General features: G+C 46.9%; 2 protein-coding genes across 2 annotated transcripts; one reads left to right on the top strand and one right to left on the bottom strand.

Annotated features, from left to right (window-relative positions):
• The first annotated feature begins 3213 nt into the window (after positions 1-3213).
• On the top strand, positions 3214-4165 carry LOC131559347 (olfactory receptor 8D2-like). Its single transcript, XM_058807676.1, is given in 7 exon segments — positions 3214-3486; positions 3488-3679; positions 3682-3831; positions 3834-3864; positions 3867-3993; positions 3995-4044; positions 4047-4165. Coding segments are annotated over 7 exon segments (942 nt in total).
• A 3857-nt stretch (positions 4166-8022) lies between these two features.
• NAT10 (N-acetyltransferase 10) lies at positions 8023-26180 on the bottom strand. Its single transcript, XM_058806884.1, has 28 exons — positions 26011-26180; positions 24475-24566; positions 23911-24082; positions 23496-23618; positions 23106-23167; positions 22726-22840; positions 21353-21460; positions 20686-20819; positions 20221-20314; positions 19759-19857; positions 18650-18786; positions 18417-18541; positions 17324-17474; positions 16864-16960; positions 15865-15981; positions 15668-15769; positions 15489-15563; positions 14953-15069; positions 14654-14787; positions 14155-14203; positions 13613-13706; positions 13407-13517; positions 12123-12295; positions 11916-12035; positions 11224-11322; positions 10776-10849; positions 9557-9640; positions 8023-8530 (listed from the first exon to the last, which is right to left on the bottom strand). The coding sequence occupies exons 1-28, from the start codon at positions 26116-26118 to the stop codon at positions 8440-8442; spliced, it is 3057 nt and encodes a 1018-aa protein (XP_058662867.1). The 5' UTR covers positions 26119-26180; the 3' UTR covers positions 8023-8439.
• Between the last annotated feature and the right edge of the window lie 555 nt (positions 26181-26735).

The following is a 26735-nucleotide window of genomic DNA, read 5'->3' as shown; positions in this document are numbered from 1 at the left end:
CAGCCCGAGCTGTTTGCAATGGAGCAAACCCACCCCTGACCCTGAAGTAAAGTTATGTTCACTATAAAAATTAAATTATATTTCTATTAAAGGATGTTTTGCTGATGAAGAGGGTTCCTCAATGAACCTTCTGATCCTGATGCTCCTCTGGCGAGGTAAGAACTGGATTTTTATCTTTAATCCTTTTATTCTGATTTGTTGTGTTATCAGGGACAGGGAATTCTGTCTGGCTCTTTTTTTCCCTCCATCATGTTGGGACTCTTATTCATACCTTGGTTTCAGCTGGAAATGAAATGGGATTCATGGAGGCTTAAGAGGGAGAAGAAAATCCAGTAACATGTGGATGTTGGTGCACACATTTAACCCAGTAATGTTTTGCATTTTATGTATAAATATATGGGATAATGTACATTTGATATTGGATTTTAATATATATTTATGATTTTGGATCAGAAAGGACAGACATCTAGGAGATCTCTGGCCCTAGGATGGCAAGTTATCCATTTATATCCATGTGTATTTATGGATATGGGGCTTGGAGCACCCTGGGCTAGTGGAAGGTGGCCCTGCCCATGACAGTGGGGTGGAACTGGATGATCCTTCCGGTCCCTCCCATCCCAAACCATTCCAGGATTGTGTGAGAGGTGTCAGGATCCCCTGTCTCAAGGTTCTGTGGGTTTAACACATGACACATTCCAGACTTCTGTGATTTCTGGGCTGGATTAGGGAGGCAGCTCCCATGAAAAGTCCTTTCTAGGAAAGATGGAAGGATAACATTCTAAATTGATTAATTTGCAGTTTTAACACAGTTTGGAGATAATGAGATATCACCTATAAGTCAAGTCAATAAATTAATTAATAAATAGCTTCATATTTGAAAACTGGGTAAATTTCCAGGTTCAATTGAACCAGTCACCTTTGCCCTGTCCTTTTTCCACACTCAATTTCTGCCTTTCAAAGCCTTCAAACAAAGCTCTAATTAGTTTTCCTCTTTATTCCCCTGGTGGTTTGCCAAAAACAAAGTCAGGAATATTAGCAGTGGAGTTCGTATCCAGAGATTTGCCCTTTGGCAATGGAGAGATGGGACTGAAAAATAACAAAGCAAAGCAAGAAAAAACCTGAAAACCTGAAATTAAAAGATGAAGGGTGATAATTATTTAAAAAGTCAAATTTTTAGGCAAGAAATAACACCTGATCAAAATTGCAGCTCCCTCATTTCTCTACATTCTGGATGAAAACTTGGTGCTGGCAAGGATGACAAATCAACCTGGTTTTTGTTGTCAAAAAAGCCCTTTCATTGTAAAAAGTTGCATTTCATCTACTTCCAAATTAATTTAATTCCTGTTTTTACACGAACAACTTATTTTTTCTCCTTTGGTGCACTGTGGTACTCCGTTGTCAATCCCAAGGGACATTAAAGAGCCACAAAAATCCTTTTAAGGTATGAAGTAGAGAACTGGAAGGGGAAAAGGTTAAAAAATATCCATTAGTATTTCTTGTATGTCACCACCATCTATTGGACATTGCTGGAAACATGATCTCCCTTTTATTTTACATAAAACCTCCTTTTTTCCTGTAAGCTTTGGGTAGCAAAGTGCCTTGATCTTGCTCAGGAAACTGAGAAGTAGGCAATAAATAAAACAATGGCATTGTGTGCCTGATCCCACCTGGATATTTTATTTTTCAAGTGTCAGCTCCTGAGCCTCTTGAAAATATTGGGTGTTTGAAGTTCTCACATTTGGAAACGATGCTTTAAAACTGCATTTTATTTTTGTCTTAGGACAATTTTCAGCTGATGCTTCAGGTTGTCTGAATCCTTCAGGTGGAGTTAGATGGAATATTGGGAATTAATCCTTCCTTGAGAAGGTGGTGAGGTCCTGGAATGGATTTCCCAGAGAACCGGTGGCTGCCCCATCCCTGGAAGTGTTTAAGGCCAGGTGGGATGAGGTAATCTTGGTGAATCCTAGGGCAGCTCATTGAAAGTTCTTCTACTGCTTTGCCCAAAAATTTTATGGAATTTGGGTGCCACAATGGAGATCCTCACCACAGGAGGACAGGATGAACACTCCATTAGCTATTCCACACCTACCACCTGCTTCTCAGCAAGAATAAAATATAACTCATGGGTTTTAATTGAGTTTATTTCCATTCCATGTGTCTGATCCATCACAAAAAGTAAAGCTGGTTGGTTAAGTAAGAAAAAGTGAGGCTGGACTTTAGTTAAGCAAGAAATCAAGGTCAATTCTGATGGCAGCAGGTGGATTCTGCCTCTTGGGGGAAATTCAGCCTCAAAAGTGTTTGGTTTTCCTTATTTTTAACACCTCTGTCATCTTAATGAGGGTAATGAAAAGCAGCTCTAAATCCTCCTTAGTAACTCCAGGAGACCATGGAAAACCTGAAAGAGATGTCAGGTTCTGGGGGTGAGCTCAGCCTTCAACCAAGGCTCATGCAATAATGAGGATTTCCAGGTTTGGATCCATTTGTCAGGAGCCAGCAGAGCCTACTCTTGGTTTACTCTCTGGTGCAATTCTGTCAAGCCATAATTATCCAGGAGGAAAATCCATGTTGATTTATTCTATCTGTTGTAGAGTAGGGTTTTAGGAGCTGCTGATCTCTCCCTGGTGAACAGCAAGATGGAACATGAATTTATCTTTTACCTCTAAATCAAGCATCATATCTAAAGCAAAGTGAGGTAAGACAAATTCCAGCTCTTATTCCTACACCAGGAAAAAATACACTAAGGGAAGTCCCATTTTCCAATTTTTTCACCTAGAAAATCTCTTCTTGGGACACAGGGAGTGGGTATTTATTCCTCAGGAGCTCAGGCTGCATAGGGAATGGTCAAAAGATAAGAAACAATTTCATTTTCCCAGGAATTATCAGGAAAATCATGGAATTCCATGTGTAAGTGGATGGAGAAGAACTAGGAAGAAGCCTTGCAACTTATTTATGATTTATTTATTTTGATATGGTATTTCCCTTCTTAATGGCTTAAACACGCCCCTGCTTCCAAATGCATTGGCTGAACAGGGTTAGTGGTGCCAGGAACTTGTGGTTTTTCTCTTTCAAGGAGAATTTACCTTTTATTGACTGAAAGTTTTGTAACTGCTTGACAAAAATTAACATTCTTATCATTATCAATGGATTTATGTGCATTAAACACTTCAGTCTAAAGACAGAAAGCAGCTGATCTGCATATAGAAAATGTTCAGTATGGCTGGAGAAAATGAGATGTTTGCATCTGAATTTATTCTCCAGGGCTTCACCACCCAAGCAGATCTGCAGGTGATGTTTTTTGTCTTGTTCCTTGCCCTCTACGTGGTCACTCTCCCAGGAAATCTGGGAGCCATCGTGTTGATCCGGATCGATCCACGCCTCTGCATCCCCATGTGCTTCTTTCTGAGCCACGTGTCCCTGCTGGATGTCTGCTGCTCCTCCACCATCATCTCCCGGAGCCTGAGGAATGTTTTGGTGGAGAAGAAAGTTGATTTCCTTTGCGAGATGTGTCACCCAGCTCTTCTCCTTCGCCACCTGGGCCACCACTGAGTGCCATGTGCTGGCCGCCATGGCCTACCACCGCTACGTGGCCACCTGCAGGCCCCTGCTCTACTCCGTGCCCATGTCCCAGAGGATTTGCACGGGGATGTTGGCTGGAGGGCTCAGCTCCACTCTTCACACCATATCTCCATGCTCCATGTCCTGTTCTGTCACTCCTGGGCCATCAAGGACTTGGTTTGTGACAGGCCCTCCTGCTCCGACACCCACTCCAGCAAGGCTGTGGTGGCTGCCATGTTGGGGTTCAATGTGCTGAGCACCACGGCTCATCCAGATCCATCCTGGTGTCCTCTCTGTCCGTCCTGGCTGCCGCCTGTGGATCTGCTCGGCGGCCAGGCAGCACGAGGCCTTGTCCACCTGCGCCTCCCACCCGGCCTCCATCGCTCTGAGCCACGGCAGCTCCACCCTCACGGACCTGCGCCCGTCTCCAGCCGCTCCCTGGAGAGGACAAGCTCATCTCCCTGGGGTATTCCACCACTGCCCCCATGCTGGCCACAACGCAGACTTAAGGAACGCTGTGAGGAAAGCAAAAAGTTGGATCCTTGCTGCCATCCATGGCTCCCAGTCAGCTGAAAGGAGAGGACAGCCCCGCTGCAGTGAGGAGTGTTAGATTTTGGACCCTCTGGAAGAGAGATTGGATATCAGACCCTCAAGAAGAGAATTTGGATATCAGACCCTCAGGACCCCAGGGTTGTAGTCCAGACTCATCTTCCAAGCCATTGGTGCCATGGTGTCCCTGAAGCAGCACCGCAGGGAAGGGAGGAGACATCTCCTGGCATTGTGTGGAGTGGAGGAGCCGAGGGGGAACGTGGCAGAGCAGAGCCAGGGTGGGAGATGAGGCACCATCCTGTGCTGCAGGACAGGAGCTGCAGAGATTCCAACCCTTTGGGGAGCTGCCCTGCCCTCCCTTGATTTTTCCCCCTTTTTGGGGGGGATTTCCATGTGGAAAGAGCTTTTATGGAAGCACCGAGCTGCTCGCCAGGGCACTTAGGCTCCTTTTGTGCCTTCTCTGGGAGAGAGGAAAAAGGAGATGGGGGTGTCCAGAGGGTGATGGTATCATTGGGACACCCCAATGTCTGTGGAGAGGGAGCCAGGAGAGTGAGGGATGAAGGGGGTCAGGAGAGGTCCTCCTAAAACCCAGGGGAGGCTATAGCCCAAAAAAATGCCAGAAAATTCTTGAGGGGTTTGTGTGTAAAATACTTAAAACTACAAAGATTCTCATTTTCTATATATTGAGAAATAATCTTAATTTATATAAAAATTGATTTTAAAATAACCCCGCCTGTCTGCTGTGTTATAGTCAAGATTTTAGACTGTAAGAAATTCTCAATATGGATCTGTAGGATTTGAAAATACAAATAAAACCCTTGTGTGCACGAATGAAACAATAAAGGGCTCAAAGAGGTAAGACAAGATGGTCTGTATGAAGAACCTAGAAACATCTCTGTGTATGCGGAATTCTTTCTCCCTCCTCCCTCTGGAACACCCGAAATCCGGGATCTGGGATTGACTGAAATTGGGATTTATTGGCGCCTGAAATTGGGATTTTTGGACCCTTAAAACGGCTGCGCATGCGCGGTGGCCGCGGCTCCCTCAGTGCTGCTGTCTTGTGGACGCACCCGGTACTGCAGCTCCGAGGGCGCCGGGCGTTTCCCGCGGCTCCGCCGGCACCGGGACGGGGACGTGGAGCTGGGCCGGGACAACGATGGGGACTGGCCGTGCGAGGCCGCGGGGCCCTCGGCCGGGGCCGCTCCCGGCAAGAACCGCGGGTGCTGTGCCGGGAGCGGCAATGGCGGAGCCCGGGGAGCGGCGGGGCCGAGCCGGGGGCACCGGGAGCGGCTGCGGCGGGCTCGGAGGTGAGCGGGGAACGGGGACAGCCCCGGGCGGGGAACGGGGACAGCCCCGAGCGAGGAACAAGGACGACCCCAAACGGCGACAGCCCCGAGTGGGCGGCGGGGACGGCCCGGGAGCTGCGGGCACCGGGGCGGATTCTGTAGGGAGCAAAATGAACATTTCGGGGTAAAATGTGAGTTCATGTGCGGGGGAGAGAAGGAATGTTCTGAGGTGAAAGTGAAGCTATGAGTAGTGAAGGTGGGGAAAGTCCCAGGCGGGATAAAAATAGATTGTAAAATCCATGTGTGAAATCAGAGCGGTTCCAGCAGCTCCTTCCCAGTGCTCCCCAGGTGCTTTCATTGTTTGGTTTTCAGGAGGGAACACGGTTTGGGATGACCCAGCTTTGGAGAGTTCTGAGTTTTCCTTAGCTGTGCAGCGGTGTCAGGATCTGGAGGCGCTCCTGTTCCCTGGAGGAGGATGCCCTGGGGAATGGCCTTACGTGGGATTTGGCTCCTGCTGAGTTCAGTCCAGGGACACCTTCCACGACTCCAGCCCCAAGTCTGTGCTTGGACACTTCCAGGGATGGAGCAGCCAGGATTTCCCTGGGTTTATGGGCACAGGAGGGAGTTTCCAGCAGGAGCTGAGGCGTTTCCTTTGCTGTGCCAGCCCCAGCAGGGCTGTGGGAGGCAGAGGATGTGGGAGCAGGAGCTTTGCACTCCGCTCAAAACAGCTGAGCTGATCTCTGTCATCTGGAATTCTAGGCTGGGAATTGGAAATACCAACAGGGTAATTCCTATGCCAATGCAGCTCCTTTTGTGCTAATGCTGCTTTAAACACGAGCCCTTGGAATGTCTGTGGGGCAGAGCTCCATGGCTAGCACTGGACCATGGAGTAACACAGGTGAACTGCTGTGTGACACCACAAAACTCTTCCAATCACCCTGATTTCCTGCCCTTTCCAGGATTTCTCCAATAGCTGCAAAGGTGCTCATGCCATGTCTCTTTCCAGGGAGAAATGAGCAAGACAAGTCATGAGGGTTCCCTTGGTCCATGGGAGAATTGTTCTGGTGAGTATTCACATGTGGATGTAATGCTTCATGCAGAGCTGGAAGCTGGAACTCCAGCAGGTTTTGGTGCAGTGTTCCCACTCATCTGCTGCCAGCTGGGAAGGGAAATGGAGTCAGACATACCAACTACTACCTGTTACCCAGCTGTGGCTGCCCCATCCCTGGAAGTGTCCCAGGCCAGGTTGGACAGTGCTTAGAGCAATCTGGGATAGTGGAAAATGTCTCTGCCCCTGGCTGGGGTTGGAATGGGATGAGCTTTAAGGTCCCTTCCAAGCCACGCCCTTCCATGGTTCTACTGTCACCACCCCATCAGATCCTAGTCTGGAAGTGTGACACTTGGGAACAATCACACACTCCAGGTGTTTTAAGCTTGGCCCCCAAAATAAACTGCTGTCAAAAAAGGAAGGCCAGGAATTCCAAATTGTTCCCTACCCCTAATTTTTTTTGGTAGCTTTCCTGTTGCCCCCTGCTCACCTCCACCACAGGGCTTGGAGCACTAGGAGCAGGGTCCCTGGAAGCCACAGGTCAGTGGCAAAGTCAGATGAACAATCCTGAACTGGTTCTCAGGGGATGCATCCCCAGCCTGTGGGGACTCCAAAGCTGTTCCTTCCACTTGGGACAGCCAGGGAAAACATCCCCACCATGGATTTCTGACAGGAAAAACCTCACAGATCCAGGATACTTGGCTCCTCCCAAATCCAGCTACCACTCTAAGGAACAAAAAAGGGGACAGACCACCTCAGGGTGCACACCACTATTTTTAACAATAACACCAAAACCAGGGACAATTCACACTCACCTTTTCTCCTGGGCACAGCTCTCCAGAGCCTCACACTCCATGCCTTCCATGCCTGCTCCTTTTCCAAGACGTTTGGGGCCAGTTCAGGGCAGGCAGTGGCCACCACAGCCCTGGCAGTGCTGCTGGGTGATCCCAGCCCCTCTCTGAGGGCTGTAGCTGCACATGTCCCTGCTCAGGGATGTGCCACTGCCACCAACTGTGGTGACACACCACAGAGGCTTCCAAACCACAGGCAGGCTCAGGCTGTGTTTGTTTAAAATCAGCCTCCTAGAGAAGAAAAGCTGTCCTTACCTCAGGATTTGCCAGGAAAAGGAGCTGTGAGATCTGCAGGTAAATACAACACAGCTGTGACCTCAGCTGCAGGGAGGGCTCTGTTCCAAACCCCCACAGCAAAAAGCCAGAAGGATATCAGGGCACTGCAGCAGGGCTCTCAGGATTGGGATTGGACACTCTATGGCAAAGCTCTGGCCTGGGTTTGAAGCCTCTGGAGTGCGAGAGGCAGCAGAGCCAGAGTCACAGCCAGCCCCAGCTCCAGACTGGCACAGTCATTGCCAAGTGCTGGGAATTCAGTGCTTGGCTGCTCAACTGGCCCCTGAGGTCAGAGAGGAGATCCCACAAGCAGGTTTTGGTACAACAGTGCTGATTTCTGGCAACCTGAACACAAAACTTTCCACCACAGCCAAGGGGCAGCTCTGGGCCAGCAGGGAGGCACAGTGAGTGTGCAGTGACCAGCCAGCCCCAAATACAAAGGACATAAAAGCCCCCTCAAGCTCCAAAGGACCACCAGAACCAGCAGCTGCAGAGACCAAGGTGAGCTGCAGTGCTAAGGCAGAGTAACATTTCTGTCCTTTGTTGTCCAAACTCTTGTTTAATGAACCACAGGACCATTAAGATGCAGGAAGTTTACAGATCTGCCCTCCTGGAATGGGAATTTTGGAGCTGCTCAAGCACTTTCATTATTCCAGTGCATTCCAGTTCCTCACTCACATGCTGCAGTCACCCTTCATATAAAAATCTTCACACAAACACTTGAACACTGCTCTTCCCACAATACAAACACTTGAAAGATGCCTCTCAGGATTTTTCTTCCCTCCAAAATAGTCTCTTGCTTTAGAGGAGAACAGGGCTTTTTAAGTACAGACCCAGCACTTGTTCATTCAAGTTCATTGATTGATTGGCTTTTAAGTCATTTCTTCCTCTTCTGCTTTAGATCTTTAGTTTTCTTAAATTTCTTCTGTTTGGGTCCTCGTGCTGTTTCGAGTTTTCTTTTCTTCTCACTGGAAAACAGGAACAAAACATCTGTTAAAAACACACTGGCTTGCCATCCAGCAGGGAAATCTTTGTTGTAATATAGGAGTGAGGGAGAAAATTTAAACTTGGTGCTAGAAAAAGCACAAAGAAGAGCCTGACTTAGATTTTATAGTGTCCTGACATTCTCTAACCCAGAAGATCTTGATTTTTAGCTCTTGTCTTTTAGCTCTTGTGTTTGCTTTTCAAAACTTTATCTGTCCTAAATGAGGTATCTGGATTTTAGAGTACCTAGAAGAGAAACTACTGATTGTTTTAAAACATTCAATTTTGTCCCTGCACTGGATTTGGATTCAAGTAAACACAACAGGAATTCCAAGCTCTGATCTTTTTAAGCAGCTGCTAAGAGTCTCTCCTTCCTGGAAGGCTTTTGGAAACTTACAGCTCCTAGCATTCATGGAAAAAAACCATGGAAGGGTGGAACAGAGATCACATAATTACTTGAGCTGTCAGGCACTCCAGGAAGGGGAAATAAGTGAGCAGGGAAGTCTCACCTATAAATCCCCAAGGAAAAAAATGGGAAAATTACATGCTGGGCATGGCAGAAGAAAGAAGATGGATGAGAATTAAGGAATTGTAGAAATACAGACATTTTCCAGGCTCAAGCTCACTTTTGAAAGAATTCTTTCCTGAATTTGCATTTTCTCCGCTGGCACCTCCAGGTGCTCCCACTCAGTGTTAGATCCCAAAGCAAATTGGGCAGCCAGGTGGAATGAGTGACCCAAGGGAGGAACAGTCCCAGCTTCTGTGTGGGATCAGGATCAGATCATCAGCAATAGAATTAAACAAGTTAATGAAGAGAGGACCATCCTTAGAGCAACACAAACACTGGGTAGTGGAGCTCACAGCCTCTCACACCCCAATTCCTTCAGGAAAACTGAGGATCTAGCCAGGACCCTGAGTTCACTTTTAACCCTTAGGCTTCACTCTTGGAAAACATTTAACAAAGCCAGCAGGAAGAGGAGAGATCTCTGGAATATTTCAAGTTCCTTTACCTTTTCAGGCTGACGACGGAAGCGTTCTGTCCTGCCTTGCTCAGCACCTCGTTCCACTCCTCATCATCCCCCCTGATAATGTACCTGAGTGGGAAAGGGGAAGGAAAGTCAGGTCCCATTGTTAGCACAGAGGAAAACAACATAAAAATAAGGTGTTTCTCCTGTCAGGGACACACTACTCTGCAAACAAAGCCACTGTGCAGCACCCAAGCAAATGGGATTTGGGAAACACACACCAAGTCAGGCTGGAAAAGCTGGCATGGGACAGCTTTCCTAAATCAGTCTGGGGAAAAGTGAAGAGCTGCAGCTTGCTTTTAAAAAGAGAAATTAAGACAAAAATTGCTACTCAAATAAGCTCATGTCCTTTGGGCCTTGTCTGGGTGTTCAAGCACCCTGGAAATTACACCCAGATTTAAAGAGGCAAAGCAGTTGTGTAGCAGAATGGAGTGACTGCTCTCAATCTCAAGTTCTTGGAGGTTTGGAATAGATAAGGCTTTGTCCACAAAGCAGAACAATGTTGGACAAAGCCCCACAAGTTTGCTACAACCTGCATTGAAAAGTATTCAAAATAGATTTTTGTGTCTCTCTCCTCATGGAGAACAAAAATCTGTTTCTGGCTGAGGATAAAAAAAACAGGAAACAGAGTCCAAAATGACAAAAAAGGTATGCAGCACTATCAATGCTATAAAATAGAATTAATTTGAAAACATTCTGGTTGTATTATTTTCCTTATGTGACTGACTTACAAGTCACTTCAAATCACATCCATTCTTGTCCTTTCTCCAAACCTCAAAGAAGGTTATAATTCCTTTTGCTAGATTTACCAGAGACCAATTTAGAGCCAAGCCAGACAACTTCCCTGGGACATCAGCACAGTGAGCAGTGTTTGTAAGACAAAAAGTGGGAGGGGAGAGGGAAGAGAGAGAATCAGTGGCATCTGTAACTCCTGTTGGTCCAGAAAGAAGTCTGCTTAAGACACTTAAATAAAAGCTCTGGTTTTAAGTAAAAGTCTGATTAAGACACTTTAGTAAAGCTCTGGTTGCTTGCCCTTTTTGTGCTGATTTGGGTTTTTTATGCTTTACCCACTGCTGACAATACACACTGGTTCTCATTTACTGATGGGTTACTGCACCTACAGCCTTGTGCACAAATCCCAGCAAGAGCCAGCATTCCACCCAGGAAAAAACTGGATTTGAGACCCAGGCAGATGAATTCTTACTGTGTAAGGTCCATCTCCTTCAGCTTCATCACCTCCTGCTTGTGCTTTTCTTGGAATTCCTTTGCAGCCTCCTCCTGCAACAGGACAGCACAAGATGCTTTAGGTCGTGAGGGCAACAATGACTTTGTAATGAGAGAAAAATACCTTTTCCCCACAAATACATCCCCTAAACCAAATACCAGCTGGTCCTGAATAGCTTCTCTCTTTTATTTAATTTCATTTTTATGTTATTTGTACATACAAACTTGTAATTTTCTGTGAAAACCCCACACTGCAGCTTAAAGCACAACTCCAGCTGCACATAATGCAAACCTGTCAGGTTTTAACCCCCTTGCAGTGCCAGATGTGGTGTGGAACCCTTTCCATCCAGGAAAATTTAATGTTTCTGCCCTCAGGTGAACTCCCTTGAAGTGTTTACATATGAACCAGGAATAAAGTTTGTAATTACCAAATCATCATTTAAAGATTTCAGCGTTGGCTCCATCACAACATCCTTTGTTGCTGCCATCTGCTCCTCCACAGCTTTTTCCTGGACTGTGTTGAAGAGCTGAAAATGAAACAAGCCAGCACATGTAAGACTTGGTTTTTAAAACACCATTTATCACCTCTACAATGAACTCCTAAACCAGGAGCTTTGTTATCCTAAACCTTAGAGAGAAAGAAAACCAGGAACCAGATCCAAAACTTTAAAACTATTTCAGTGGATTTCAAGTCTACCTCTAGATAACACTGGGAAATAATTTTATTTTTTTCCAAGGAAAGCAGAGATGTCACCAATGCTCTGAACAATGGCTCAGGCAACAAGGATTGTCAGCTCAGCATTCTGGTCAGGGCACTTCAACATGGAAAACCATAAGATAAGCACTCTTATCTGGGAAATCACTACACAGAATCATTAAGTGGTTTGGGTTGGACAGGACCTTAAAGACCACTGAGTTCCAAACTTCCAACCATGGGCATTTAAATCACTGCCACACATTTTCCAGCTGGGATTTTCCCCACTTGCCAAGAAGTTTATGGTCAGTAAGTGGGGATGTGTTAAGGATGCCCAGCTCTGACCCAGCTTTCTCTAAGTGTGGTATTTTGTGTTAATTTTGGAATCATGGTCCCACATGGCCAAGGCTTGTCCTGAGCTCCCACCTGCACCACTTTGCGGACGATCCTGTTGAAGAGCCCCATCAATTGACTGCTGGGCAGCTCCAGCTCCTTTTCCAGCTGGTCCAGAGATTTATGCTGCAGGCCAATCCCTAGGAAAAGGGCCTGAGGAAGAGACAGGGATTTCAGCACAGAGCAAAGAGAGACACACATCCCCAGCTCACTTCCCAGATCCACCCTGCCCACACACACCGACTGTGCAGCAGAGAGGGAGATGTCTCCCATCTGGCTGAGGAAGAACATCCTGGCAATGGTGGGCACCATGTCCATGATGAGGTGGTAGTCCACCATGTTGCGGGAGTACATCTCCAGCCTCTTCAGGTCGTAGGGGATGAAGGCTGACTCCAGCTCAGCACGGCTGAGGGCTGGTGGGAGCAGAGAAACACAGCAAGGTTTGCAATGTTCTACAAGCACCCAGGAGCTCAGTGTTTAGCAGGAATTCAGGTATTTAGTGATGCTGGCAACGGGGGCTATTTACAGACACGAACAAGACACAGCTGCTGCTGAAAGCACCTCGAGCTTTTTCAGCATCGGTCTCATTACATTGTTATGACAAAGGGAAGATGCCAGCAGCTCACATTCCAGGCAGCAGACCAGAAAACCTAATGTTACAACTTACTTTATAAGCTTCTTGACCAATCACATAAAGGAAAAGCACATTGACAGTAGTTCTATCCAATCACCATAAGCACACATACCTTTGGTTAAAACAATGCTTGCTTATTTTGAATACAATACTTACTTGTAAGCCTTAAAACACAACACACAGAGCTCCATTATTAAGCTTTAACCTTCCTAATATCTTGCTAGATATACTTTCTGTAGCTTAGAAAGCTATTCAGACAAGCATTAATATACAGGCCATTGTTCTATTTGCCCTTGCTTTCCTACAGTTTAAATACTTTTTCTGCTGACCTATCTCATGGCTGCTGCTTTAGCTCAACTCACAGTTCTGCTCTATCTGAGGCCTGCATCTTGCAGCTTTCCCAAAACCCTCTGATTTTGTGGATTCCCACAATTCCCCCTCTCTGTTCACCTAAAAACAAACCTTCATAATCGTGTCATTTATTCCTTGTGTTTCGTAGCCTTACTATAATATTTCTGCTTATTACCTGCTTAAAGCATGTTCTTGCTGGCACTAAGCACTGCTATATTACAACACAGCAATTTAATGCTGTGAAAGTCCAGTCAGTGGAAAGGGCATAAATTACGCCTGACAATAGTTACAAGTCATTGCTCGAAGAGCTCTTGTCAATTCCAGGGTCTTAATTCAAAACTTTTGCTGTAAAAGAGGTTTGTTCCCTTGCTGCAGCAGGAAAACCCTCTAGCCAGACACTAAAACCCCACAAGACACAAGTACCAAGTTCTCCCCAGAGGATTCTCCTCTTAAACATCTTGAGGAAACAGCAAATTGAGGTGCCAGGCTCCAGCCATGCTCTGCCATGCACTTACAGCTGTCCCAGTCAGGGTACTCACGTGCTTGGGGCTGCTGTTTGATATTTTTGTTCTGTAGAATATTCAGTGCCAAGGAGGGAGAGAAGGTGCTGAACTGGTAGGAAAGCAGGGAAAGGAAGCGCCTCCTAAAATCTACAGGGCAAGAGGACAAAATAAATTAGCCCAGTAGACCTCTAGAATAATAAACAGCCCAGAGGGTCCTTCAGAGTCAGCAGGATCAGAGTTACCTTTCCAGAAGGCAGTGAGCCAATGTTCCTGCTCAGAGTCCTCTTCATTGAGCATCTTCAGCATGATGCAGGAATGCTCCCCTGTCAGGTCATTCTGATAAATAAGATACAGTTCTGTGATTCTGTGGTGGATTTCCCATCACCCCCATGAACCTTTTGCACTCTGCTCAGCTGAGGAAGGGAAATACCTTCTAAATCAACAACAACAGATGCATCAACTGCTACCGACCACCTCCACTTAATGGAAAACCTATGAACTTCTAGAATTTGGTAAATCTCAGCTATTTTACCAATAACCATATTAATAGCCCTCAACAGCTCTAAATTTTTATGTGCAAACTACTTGGAGGCCCACATTCACAACCCTAAAACTCTGCTCCTTAACTATAGGCCCAAAGAACAAAAATGAACATAAACCAAGCCTTAAAAGCAGCCTCAGCAAACCCTTCTTCCCCAAACCCCTTCTCACAGAATCTGCTGGAATGCATGCCCAGGGATTTTAGCAGGGCTGGACTTTCACTCAGGAACAGTGTGGTACTTACAGGGGTCTGCCTCAGATAAACTGGCACAAATCCAGCACGCTTCCAAAACCTGGGAAAAAGAGGGAACACACTGAGAATTATGGAGCTACATAAGTAATAAATTGTGGTTAAATGCAATTTATCTGCTGTACAAGGACAGCTGGTGAGGAGCAAGCAACACTCCAACCAACACAGTAAATGAGCGTTCTGTCAGAAAGCAGGAACAGCACCCACCTGAATGAGGGTTCAGCTCAGGGAAGTGAAAAATTATGACTGTAATGTCAAAAAATGCACAAACTTTCAAGGTGATGTGAAAGGCATTTACATCAGTCAGGTAAAAACCACCAGCTCTGAAGTGAGCAGCACCTCACATTTCTACAGGTCACAGAGATGAGAATTTAACCACTCCTACCTATCACAGGCTGTTCTTACTTCTACACCCTGAAAAAACTGGGCATTTAAAGCTCATTATCTGTTTAAGAAGAGCAAGATGTAACTGGGAAATAGAATCATGTCCTACTTGAGCAATCTGGGTGTCAGGCCATAAGACACTCCGAGATAGTCCAGGTGCTCAGCTTGTCTCTCACTCAGTTTGAGCAGCAAAGGAGGCAAATCTTTCCGGGGTGTCACAACCTCTTCTAATAAACCAACAGTCTGGAAAAGAAAGTGGGAATGGGTTAGCAGCAATCCCCACAGAAAGCTGCAAATTAAAGCTCTTCTTCTCTATGAAAATCAAAGCTGAGTATTTCCTCCCTAGAGAGTGGAGACTTACAAGGGAAATTATGCAGCTTAGCATGACAGAAAAAAAAAATACCATACCTCACTGCTCACAGTTGTGATTTCTTTTGGCTTTTGAACTGTTTCTTCTTCCAAACATGGGAATTTGCCTTCATAGTACATCTGCAGCAAAGTCAGAGCTCTGCTGCCATAGCCCATCTGTGAAGAAGCAACAGCACACTGTAAGCAAAACCAGGTCTCTGATTTTTAACGTCCTTCCCTTAAAACCCATTAACAATCAGCAGTTCAGACATCACTCAGTCACTGCAAAATGCTTTTTTTGGCCACATGGCAGCTCCAGGGAGAAGGACAGTACAGAAGAAATCAGCATCAGCCCTGGTAGTTCAGGGCTGTGTGGTAATTCTTGGGGTTTAACTCTGGCACTCAGAAAATGCCGAACACTCGGTAAGATCACAGCAAATATCCCTGGATTGCGTACAGTGGCTGGGGATGCTCTGGGAGCATGGATTTGGTGTCCTGAGCTTAAAATGCTTAGAACTGGAGGAGCTGCAGTGTTTGCCCTGTTCTGAGCTCTGCCTGCAGAGCCATTTCCATTTCCCTGGCCCCAGGTACTTTACCCCCTGGTAATCCGGGTGAACCGCGATGCGAACCACGCGCCCGCCGGAGAGGCCCCCAAAGTCCGGATCCTGGAACTGCACAGGGACAAAGAGCCCATTAAAGGACACAGCTGGGCACTCTGGAGACAAGAAATACATTAAATACACCCTGGGTGCCAGTGCACAGCCAAATCACCCACCTGCTCTGAAATGGTCCAGGGAATCAGATCACCAGAGGCTTTCTTCCCCCTGGAGAGGCTGTTCATGATGGACTGGCGGGAGATCTCTCCCTCCATGCACACCTGCCAGGAAAGACACAAAACCATGAACACACAGAATGCTTCCTCCTGCTCAACTAGACCAGGATCAAAACTGACACTCAGAGTCATTCTCTTACCTGAACAACAGCCAGGACTTCTGGTAAGGAATTCTGGGTGGGTGGAACAGGAGGCAAAAGGCAAAAGAGATGATGGGCAGGGGCATCAGAGAGCATCTGGAGGTCATTGGGGGAGTTCTGCAGGGTGAAGACATCAGAAAGATCATAATCTGTCCAGAGAATTACAGAGTCCCTTCCAACTACCCTGAGCTGGAAGGGATGCATCAGGATTGAGTCCAGCTCCTGGCCCTGCACAGGACAACCCCAAAAAGGGCACAAATGTGCCTGAGAGTGTTACCAAATGGTTATTCCATGAGGAGAGCTTCCAAATCCAGCTGATTTCTAAACAATCCCTCTATCTTCCAAATTTAGAGCTATTAAGAAATTTGGAACTCATACAATATTGAGGGATGGAGGAGCTCCCAGGCCAGGTCATGGCTGTCACATCCCCAGACAGCATCTGTTCTCCTCAAGGGAAACCCTGTGCTCTAATATGTATGAACCTGAACTTCATATTTTCATACAGCTCCTTACCTCCTAAGTACCAAATCTCAATCTTTTTTTAAGCCTCATTTTTAGAACTCAGTAGCTCAGTGCTTCTGGACTTCCCCAGATTTACAGATTAACCCTGGTCTTGAAACCTTGAGAGGAATTATTCCTCTTTTCAGCCTCATAACAGTGCTGCTCTTGGTGAACTTGAGGCCACCAGAACATAGTAAAGAGAACTGCAAATGAGGTTCAGCACTGATAAAATCCTGACAGGCTTGGACGCTCATTTAGAATTTTAGTCTCCACATTTTTTCAAGGCAAAAATATTCCAGACTATCTGGAAATCCAGTGTGTACAGCCAGGACTGAGGTAGAGATCTCAGAGAAAGAAGAACACAGCTCTGTACACAACAAGAAGCAACAGAAGCTGTTGAGAAATGTCAATCAAGCTGTCATAACAAGCACCTCTGTCCCCAGAAAATTCCACACTGAAACTGGGAATGAAACTGGATGGAAGAAGCCCAAGCCATACCTTGTAGTGTGAAGCCACATAGAGGGCCATCAGCCTCTGCAAGAAAACTTCTGATGCTCTGTGGTAACAGAAGAGTGTGTCTCTATTTACATAGTATCTAAATACAGGGATTAAAGAAAGAAAACTCCTTGGGAACCAGGAAAAAGCTTCCTGTTGGTTTATTTTCAATATCTGGGCTTGCCTTCTTAGACTCCACCAGCTTAATCTACAAGAATAAATAATGTTGGGCAGTCTTTGCAGCTTTCACACCCTTCACCTGTAAAGATAAACCTTTTGTAATTCCAACAAGGGCATCACCTCATGCAACCCTTCCTTGAGGTTGTCCCTGCAGCAAAACTGGGCTTTGGTGATGTCCTGGCAGCACCCACCACCAGTGCCAGGGGTGAGGTCTTGGGGAAAAGACCATGTGCTGAGCTTATCCCAGCCGTGAGCCAGGCTGAGAACCTTTCAGTGAGGATACAGGTCACAGGTGTCTGGCAGGGGGCAGCCAGAGATGATCCTGGTGATGTTGAGACAGTCCAAGCACAGGAGATCATTCAGCCACTTCTCCACGGGGTCCCCAGGGGCGTACCTGATGGACTCGTGCAGGGACACCTCGTGCAACGTGCGAGCTGCAGGGGTAAAAAAGGACACTCAGGGCTGGACAAGCACCCCACAGGATCCCTGTGCCCTGAAGGGCTCCCAGATCAGAGAACTGTCAGGTGCTGATTTTTCACCTCTAAAAAGCCTTCCATCTGAAACTTGTGAGGGAAAACCAGCAGAGTTCTGCCATTTCCCCACACAACCCCTTCCCACAGCTGCAAGGCACATGGATGGGTGGGACAGCTACAGATCAGGCTGACAGCAGCCCCAGGACACACACAGGTTGTGTGGGACACACAGGGCAGAGGTGCTGTTGTTGGGAAGGATGAAAGTTTGACAAAAAAAGTCTCACAGATATGTGTGCTTAGCAGAAAGATTTTTAAATGTAGAGTCTGATGAAGGAATAGAGATGTAAGTAAGTTTTGATATAGAAGAAAAGAATTGCTGAGCCAAACTTGCTGGCTAACCAAGGAGGCAAAAGATATGTTAGTTAGAAGGGGTTTTTATTGCTTACAGCAAAGGACAAACCCACCTCAAACAAGATGTTTTTAACAAGCAGAAAGAGAGCACAGGCAAACAAGTCAGCAAAGTTGCAAATAGAAAAAAAGTCTCAGAATTTCCCACTGCAAGAAAACTGAATAATAACTGCTAGCTTAAACTGTAATGTACTAACTTTTAGTAATTGGAGAACAGTAACATGAATATTATAGTACTTATGCTAGGCTATAGATAAAAGTTAAGGTATAGATTGGTTCTACTGTATTAAGATGCTCAGCAAAGAAAAGTATGTAATGCAATGGAACCTAAACCAAAGGGGCTCCAGGCCTGCCTGCAGCTGGAGCTGAGAACTGTAGGCACAGGCTCTTTCACCCACCACCCTGGACTGCTGGAACATCCTGGATGGAATAAACTGCATTTTAGAGAGCCACCTGGAGTCCCACATCCCTCATTCAGGCTCTGACATGTTGTACCTGAGGTGAGCTTGGCAGTGGCTGTGGATTTGTTCTCTGCTGTCAGGGTCACCTGGCTCTGGGCGCTCTGCTGGCGGAGCTGCTGGATGAGCTTCAGGGACAGCGACCGCCCGGTGCCCTCGTACCTGGGAACCAGGACACAGGGAGCTGAAACACCAACCACAGCAACCACAGCAGCCACAGGAACCAGGCAGCTCTGGGGAGCCCCAGCAGAGTGGCTGCTCCAGCCTCACCCATTGATGGTGGAAGCCATGAACACCAGGTAAGGGCCCAGCAGGTTCTTCACCAGGGGCAGGGGAATGGCAGCAGCTTCGTCGATCACCACGAGCTCGGCCTGGCCCAGCTTCACAGAATCAGCAGGGTGGATGTACTGCAAAGGAGGGGACACTGTCACTGCCAGCAGGGAAACACCAGGGTCCTCAAAGCTGGGGCCCAGGAAAGCTCTTTGCTGTCCCTGCTCTCCTCAAACACCAAGCCAGAGACTGAGATGTGGAAAAGCAGAAAGTCAGGAGAAAGGTTAGGCTGCCCTAACAAGGACTGGCTCATACATCTTGTTTGGCACAACTCCACAGGAATTCATCTGCAGAGGTGAGGAAAATAAAGGAAATCTAATCACTAAAACCTCTTCCTGCAGTGCTCCTGATGCCTTGAGAAGGCTGACTAGAACAGAGGCAAGAAGGAGTTAAAGAATAAAGTAGGGATTTACTAAAAGGCCTCAATGGATCCACCCTGGCAATACAAGAGCCCAGCCAGGGCTACACCCAAGATGAACCAAAATGGTCACAAAATGGACAACTGGCCATGAGGTTTCTCACTTTTATAAGTTCTGGTCCATTAGCATATTGGAATTAATTGTCCAACCACAGCTTCAGGTTATGAAGTCCCATCCTCCCAGATACACTCTTCAGTTCCCTGTTGTTTATGGTTTTTGGGCCTGAGGCTGAAACAGCTGTCCTTGGTCCTCAGACTGGAAAAGGAATTGTTTTGTCTGCCTGCTCTGTGAAGAGACCTTACTAACATTTAATATGAAGCTCAGAGTTACACACTAAAGCAGCACAGAATCTGAAAAATATGAAAGCTAAAACTTAAGGCATGACTCCTTTCACCTTCCTTTGCTTTTGTTTTGGGAGAAACCCATGAGGGAGCTCTGTAATCTACAAGTTATTTTCTGAAAGAGAGAGGGTATTTTGAGGAAGTCACTCCCTGAAGATCTGCCTTCCAGCAAAACCCACCAGGGCAGCTCCACATCACACAGAATGAACATGCTTAAAATCAAAACAACTTCAACACTGGCAAAAACCATAGCCAGGAACAAACCTGGAAAGGTAAGAATGCCAATTACCTGGATGGTCTGCCTGTGCTCCTTGAACACATTCACTCTGACCACTGCCTTGTTGAACTCTGGATTTAAGGACTGAACAATCTCATAGTCCAAATGCTCCTGGAAAACAACATTTTTAAACAATATAAGAAGCCAAGATGTAAGAAAAACATAATTTACCATCATCATCATCAAAACAAGCTCAGACACTTATTTCACATTCTAATCAAAAATTCTTATAAAAGCTTAAAAGGCCTGAGAACTGGGAAATTATTTACTGATGTTAAAATCTGTTTCACAAAGAAACTGGTTCACCCTGCTTAAAGACAGAGAAAGAAACACAACTCTACCATGATTCCTTTTCTTGCAGAACATTGTAAAAAAGGCTGGTAGCAAACATATGTAGCCAAAAGCACTGATGAGGTGTAAAACTTCCTAGCAGGAATGCTTTGAAAATATTGTAAAATAATCTGCTCCCCTCACCTGATACTGCAGTGCATCAAAGCCTTTAAATATGAACTCAAAGAGAGTGTGAAGGTTGTCAGGGCTGGGAGATGTGACAAAGATATTGGAGTAACTGCAGAGAAAACAAACAAAACAAGAGCTGAATGCTTTTTTGAACAAATATTACCACATAAGTACTAAAAAGGTTAGGTTTTTAACAGGAGGGGTTGACTTTACCTAATAACCAAAACACAGCAGATTCCTATGGACAATAATCTTGATTTATGTGTTGATTATTTTGAGTTTTAAGAAAAATTTGACCAAAAGACACAATTTTGTCAAGATATAATCTTGTATCAAAAGATGTAAGATTAAAAATTAGGGATTTAAGATTGGATATTACTAATATATTCCAATCTTGCCACCTTGGTTGTGTTTTGGGTTTTTTTTTTTAACTCAGGGATGCAGATAAGGCCTGGGGGATTGGAGGGGGGGATCACTCACCCAAAAGCCACAGCTCCAGCAATGGCCAGCCCCAAAGCAGCAGATTTCCCTCGTCCCCTGGCTGCTGTTAATGCCACAGTGCTCCTCAGGGTCTTCTCAGAAATGGCTTCAATGAATTTTAGAACTGCTTTTGCCTGAGGATTAGAAAACCCCCAGAAAAGAGAGTTTGAGTTTCTTTCACCCTGAGTCCTGCTCTAGCCAGAGAAGCTCAGCTCTGCCAACACACCTGATGCCTTGTGAAGGCTGGCCTAGAACTGGACAGAGTTAAAGAATAAAGTAGGGATTTATCAGAAGGCCTCAATGGATCCACCTTGGGCAGCACAAGAGCCCAGCCAGGGTTGCACCCAAGATGAACCAAAATGGTCACAAAATGGACAACCAGTCACAGAATCTCTCACTTTTATAAGTTCTGGTCCATTTGCATATTGGAGTTAATTGTCCAATTACACCTTTAGCTTATGAAGTCCCATCCTTGTTTATCTCTTTTCATTCTGACACTGTTTATGATCTTGGGCCTGAAATTTGGATAATTTATCCTTGGTCTACCTACCTTGTTTTGTCTCCCTACTCTGTGAAGAGAGCTTACTATCCCCTACTATGAAGCTCAGAACTACAGACTAAAGCAGCACAAAATCTGAAAAATATAAACCTGAGGCATCACACCAACCTGATCCAGGGTTTTGCAGCCATCCACCAGCACTCCCACAGGCTGTGTGTCCTGCAGGCTCTCCTTCAGCTCCCTCAGCTCCAAGTCCTGGGGCCCCAGGCTCTCCTCCTGCAGGCACACAACAGGATGAGCCAAGGGTATTTCAGCACAATCCTACCTTTGTGGTGTCTTCTGGAAAAGTTACCACAAGAAAAATGTGTTCCTCAAAACCATGAGAATTTATATGGACAGACATGTATTTAACACTTAAATTTCAGGCATCTTCAGGAGAATGGTCACAAAGAGGTTCCCCAGTCCTGACTTCCCCAGGCTTGGAAGGGAAAACAGGGAAGAATTTTGCAGCACATAGTAATTACAGAATGGCATTGATAGAAAAAACAGATTAAAGAAGAGTGCTCTGAATAATTTAATTCATTTTTTAGTCTTTGGACATTCATGATCTTTGTTACACTTCTCACATGCAGTGTCCAGGCAGGGGGAAAAACTACTGCAGCACCAATACCAAAATAATATCAAGACCTTCAGAGCCAAATAATAAACTTGGACACAAACACAACCAGTTTTAGATGGGAATGACAGCTGATTTTCCTGCTTGTCACTTAAATTCCAAAGGCACCAGCCTCTGCAACCAACAGATAAGCATTTGTGCTGCTGTCAGTGTTGTTCCTAACAATAAAAAAAGGTTGTTTTATTTGTTTATTTTTCAATCAGTGCCTTATTAGAATGTTTTTACCAGCTCTGACAGAAGCTGAGAAGCTGTGTTGGTTATTTCTTAGGCCACACAGCACAATTTAAATGCTTCAAGATTTCTGTTTAAAACTGGTTCCACTTTACTGCAGTCTACAAGTGGAAATGATAAAAGGATACACTTCATACAGTGCAAATGTGTCTGGATTATCCTCAGGGAATTCTTTCTGGAATGTGACATGTGTAACTCAGAAATTGAAACAACTGCCACAGCTTCCAGCTGTGTCCTGAGCTTGCAATATATACTTATTTCCAAAGTGCTCTCCCACTCTCCAAATGCCAAAAAAGTATTTTTATTGGTCCATCAGCTTGAAATCCCTCCATGCAACCACAATCAAGCTCCACCTCACTGGGCTGAGCAGTACAGGAAATTTAATAAATATGGGCAAGCACAAAATGTGACAGGGAAAAAAAAAAAAAAAAAAGCAGAATATAGAAAAAACAGCTCCCCAAGCTTCACCCACATAATTTTTGCAGAACGTTCTGCTTCCTCTCTGCAATGTCATCCTTTGATATAAATCAGGGTGAAATAAAAAAAAAACATTCCCTGTTTTTAAATCTTTAACACCCTGTGGCCAACTCAGAGGGATTTGTGGCAGGGCAGAGGGCTGGGATCACTCACTGACCTGGGACTGGGGGGGCACAGGAGTGATGTTGGCAGCGTGGCTGGAGATGGGCAGGATGTTCAGCTGGTCATCAATCACCAGGCAGGTCTTGCACGAGGCCAGGGACAGAATGAACCTGGGCAGGCAGAGAAAACTCAGTAAAATCAGCAGCAGCACTCCCTGGTGGTTCAGCTGAACTCTCGTCTAAACACAGAGAATTCACAGCTCCCCACAGCTGAGTATTCACAGCTCCCCACAGCTGAGCTGCAAGTCCAGCTTCCAGAAAAAGGCCTGTTCCAAGGCAGACCTGTGGGATGTTTTCCCATCAGGAACAGCCAGTGCTGCTCCTGGTGCTTTCCTTGGGCTGCCAGCCCAGCTCCTCTGCACTCTGAGCCACTCACCTCTCATTGAACCTCCCCACCACATCCTGGTGCGCCTCGGTCCTGTACCGGGAGTGAACGTCCTGAAGGAAAAAGGGAAGAAAACAGAAAGAAAATGTGACAGTGACATTTACAGGATTGTGACCCCTTCTTTCCCATTCTTATCCCTCCATTTCCATCCACAGCACATCCCAGACAGGATCCTGACTTTGTGGTGAAACACCCACATCTGCAGCATTTCAGAAATGCCTGAGTGTAACAAATCCCATCCCATCTCCTCCCACTCCTGATGAAGGAGCAGGAAGGATGATGGAAGGAGGATAACAGCCCACAACAGAATCAATAAACACCCACCCAGCATCACCTCAATGCAGCTGCTGGCAGAGAACAGACCCTCTGTGCTGCACATACCATGGTCATTGTATAGAGCTGCTTCAGGGAGTTCATGGTTCTCAGCAGGATCACCACAATTCCACCACCTTCCACTGTCTCCACAGTTCTGGCCAGCAGGTTTGGAGTCAAGGCTTCAAAATCCTGGGCAGGAAAAAGAACTTCAGAGCTGCCCAGAGTCCAGCAGGGCAGCTGGCTCCTACTGAAAGGCACAGAGAGCCTGAAACCTTTATTCCTCACAGTTTAATTCCCACTGAAATTTGCACCAAGCAATGCCCTGTTCCAACTCCTACCAACGAGGCCACCTCACCCTCACACCACTCGTGAGGGAAAAGCAAGACCACCAAAACTGAAGTGACAGAAGCCACAAACCCCATTCCTGCAACGTTTCAAGTGATTCTTGTAGAGCCCTTTAGGCAGCCAAGGCCCTCCTGACCTGCAGGACACACATTCCAAAGGTGTTCCCCAGGATCTTGTGGGTCTCGTTGTAGTAGCAGTAGCGGATGTTTGTGGCTGCAATGAACAGCTCAAAGGGATCATCATCCTTGATGTTCAGAGTCCCACTCTTAATCTTCTTCTGGAGCTGCCTCATCCTCTTCTTCCTGTGGCTGGAGGGGAAAAGAACATACAAGAGTTTTCTTGGGGAAGGGTTTGAGGGAAGTGTGCTCAGGCTGAGCCTGGAAGTCAGAGCTCAGTCCTAAATATGACTGAGGTGAAACAGCTAAGGAACCTCAGTTTTGAGGTTAAAAAAGGTTAAAAAGGGAGTTTGGCCCAGGGTAGCAGAGTCAGTGTTAGAGCTAAAGGAGAAAAACCAGAGGTAGTTTCTGCCAGTGCCAGCTCTGCTATGGAAGCCACATTTCACTCCTGGAAGAGCAGATTTCCCCCAGCTGCTCCAGGAACAGCCCTGGCTTCCCCTCCCTCCCTCCCTCCCTCCCTCCCTCCCCTCAGCCTGCAGCCCTGGATCCTGCTGCTCCCTGCCCAGGATGCAGGGCTCTCTCACCTGCTGAAGCCCAGCTCCTTCTTGTAGCACCAGAGCACAGAGGGCCTGGCCTTCACCGTGGCCTTGGACAGCATGTGGTGGAGGATGACGACCTGCCAGGGCACAGAGCACTCACAAACAGCTCTCAGGGAGCATCACAAAGCAAAGTGTTCTTCTAAACTTGGTTTTACAGCTGCATTTCCAGCTTGGAGAACAGAGGGGCCCCTTGGCTGTGCCTGTGCCTGCTCCAGGGCTGCAGGACACTGGGTTTTACCTCCTGTGTCCTCAACTCCCTTCTCTGCCAGAACCAACACTGATAATTCCAGGCTAAACACACTTTTGTCTCTTATGGATAACCCATTCTTATGGATTTTCCACAGAGGGCTTCAGTGAACACAATCAGATGTCAGAACTCATCAGTAAATAATGTCATAATGCCAACATTCCTCTACTGCCACCTGAATAACTCATTCTTTTCCAAGTTCAATTTTTTTTTTTTTTATAATTAGCTGACTTTATTTGCCCACAGACTGGAGATAAATGAATTATCAGTTACACAGCAATTAGAACAGAAGAGCAGCAGGAGCAGGGCAGGGATTGCTCCCCTCTGCTCAGCACAGGGCAGGGCAAAATCCTGGGCTCAGTTTTGGGTCCCTCACTGCAAGAAAGACACTGAGGGGCTGGAGCATGTCCAGGGAAAGGAATGGAGCTGGGGAAGGGGCTGGAGCACCAGGAATGGCTGAGGGAGCGGGGAAAGGGCTCAGCCTGGGACCTTATTGCTCAGGAGAAGGCTCAGGGAGGACCTTATTGCTCTCTACAGATCCCTGATGGGAAGGGGCAGCCAGGTCGGGCTCTGCTCCCAGGAACAAGGGACAAGAGGAGAGGAAACGGCCTCAGGCTGTGCCAGGGGAGGTTTAGGTTGGTGTTAAGGCAAAATTTCTTCACTGAGTGGGCTGCCAAGTCCCCATCCCTGCAGGGATTAAAAGCCACGCAGATGTGGCACTTGGGGACGTGGGTTAGGGGCTGCCTTGGCCTTGCTGGACTCAGCGGTCTGGGAGGGCTTTCCCACCCTGAACAACTCTGTGATTTTGTGAATGGACTTGTCCTAAACCACCCTGGGTTTGCCGAGCTGTTCTTCCCCTCCCCACTTGAAAAACACAAGGCTAGAGTCCCCGAAGGAAAACGAGTTTAGCACTGAATTTCCTCCACACAACTTCAGCAGGTTCATCTGCGAGACAACTCCAAGCCCACCCCGAGAGAGAGAAACCATCACAGGGCAGAACCTCCAGCTAGCCCCAAAGTTCAACAGTTAAAAAACAACTTAAAAAACCAAACCAAGCCCACACACCGCAGCTTGTCCTGAGCTTCATTTGCCGTTCAGGAGGTTCCCAGCCGGGAGATGCCTCAGGGGGGTCTCACACACCATTTCCAGCCCTGTCCCTGTGAGTTCCCTCCCCTCAGGCCCCGCTGCTCTGCCTGGGGCTGCCAGGGTTCCATTCCCGCTGGAGAGAGCGGAGCAGGGCCCGAGGAGCCGCGGCGGCTCCGGCACGGCCGTACCTGGTCCTTGCCGCGGTCTCCCACCACCACGAACAGGCTCCGCTGCCGCTCCGCCACGCCGTTCTCGATGAGGACGCGGATGCGGTTGTCCACCTTGCGGCGCTGCATGGCTGCGGCTCCCGGAGCTCCCCTGGAGCTCTCCCGGCTCCCTCTCCCCGCTCTCCCGGCTCTCTCTCCCCGCTCTCCCGCGGCCCCTCCCCGCTCCCGCTCCCCCCGCACCACGTGGGAGCCGCCTGGGCCCGGCCGCGAGCGCCGCGCGGTGCGGGAGGACCCCGGGGCTGCCCGCGCCGGCCGCCTGCGCGACCCAGGTGTATTTCTAAATACACATTTCTGTAAAATCGCACGTAAAACACACACACATATATACACTGCTCTGTGTGTCGAGGTCTCAAGTAGAGTAACTGAAAGTAGCTTTCCACATGGGAAAGGATTTCTGTGCCCAGCCGGCTCCCAACATCCCTGCGAGACACAGAGCGGCCCCTATTGCCCACAGCTTCCCTCCTCCTTTTTCCTTTCCTTTCAATTTCCTTTTCTTTTGCCTTTCCTTGAAATTCCCTTCCCTTTTTATTTTTTTAACGATTTATTCTAAACAAATCCTGCCTTTGACCCCTCCAGGCGTGGGGGCACAAAGAGCAGATTTTATAAATTTAAAAATTTTGATTTTATAAAGATAATTCCATTTCCACACCTGCCAACTCTGAGTCTGGGTGGCCTTTCCTCCAGGG

Source organism: Ammospiza caudacuta, chromosome 6, assembly GCF_027887145.1.
Source record: "Ammospiza caudacuta isolate bAmmCau1 chromosome 6, bAmmCau1.pri, whole genome shotgun sequence".
Classification (NCBI taxonomy): domain Eukaryota; kingdom Metazoa; phylum Chordata; class Aves; order Passeriformes; family Passerellidae; genus Ammospiza; species Ammospiza caudacuta.
The sequence above is the reverse complement of the archived record's forward strand: the minus strand, read 5'-3'. Positions and strand labels throughout refer to the sequence as shown.

Bases quoted from the DNA above. Each gene is read 5' to 3' on its own strand.
- NAT10 (XM_058806884.1), bottom strand. From the start codon at position 26,118: ATGCAGCGCCGCAAGGTGGACAACCGCATCCGCGTCCTCATCGAGAAC. The intron at 14,204-14,653 runs GTAGGACATGAT...TCTTTTTCCCAG, and splicing joins CTGACACCCAGATTGCTCAA to GTTTTGGAAGCGTGCTGGAT. The intron at 10,850-11,223 runs GTAATTACAAAC...GTCCTGTTGCAG, and splicing joins AATCTTTAAATGATGATTTG to GAGGAGGCTGCAAAGGAATT.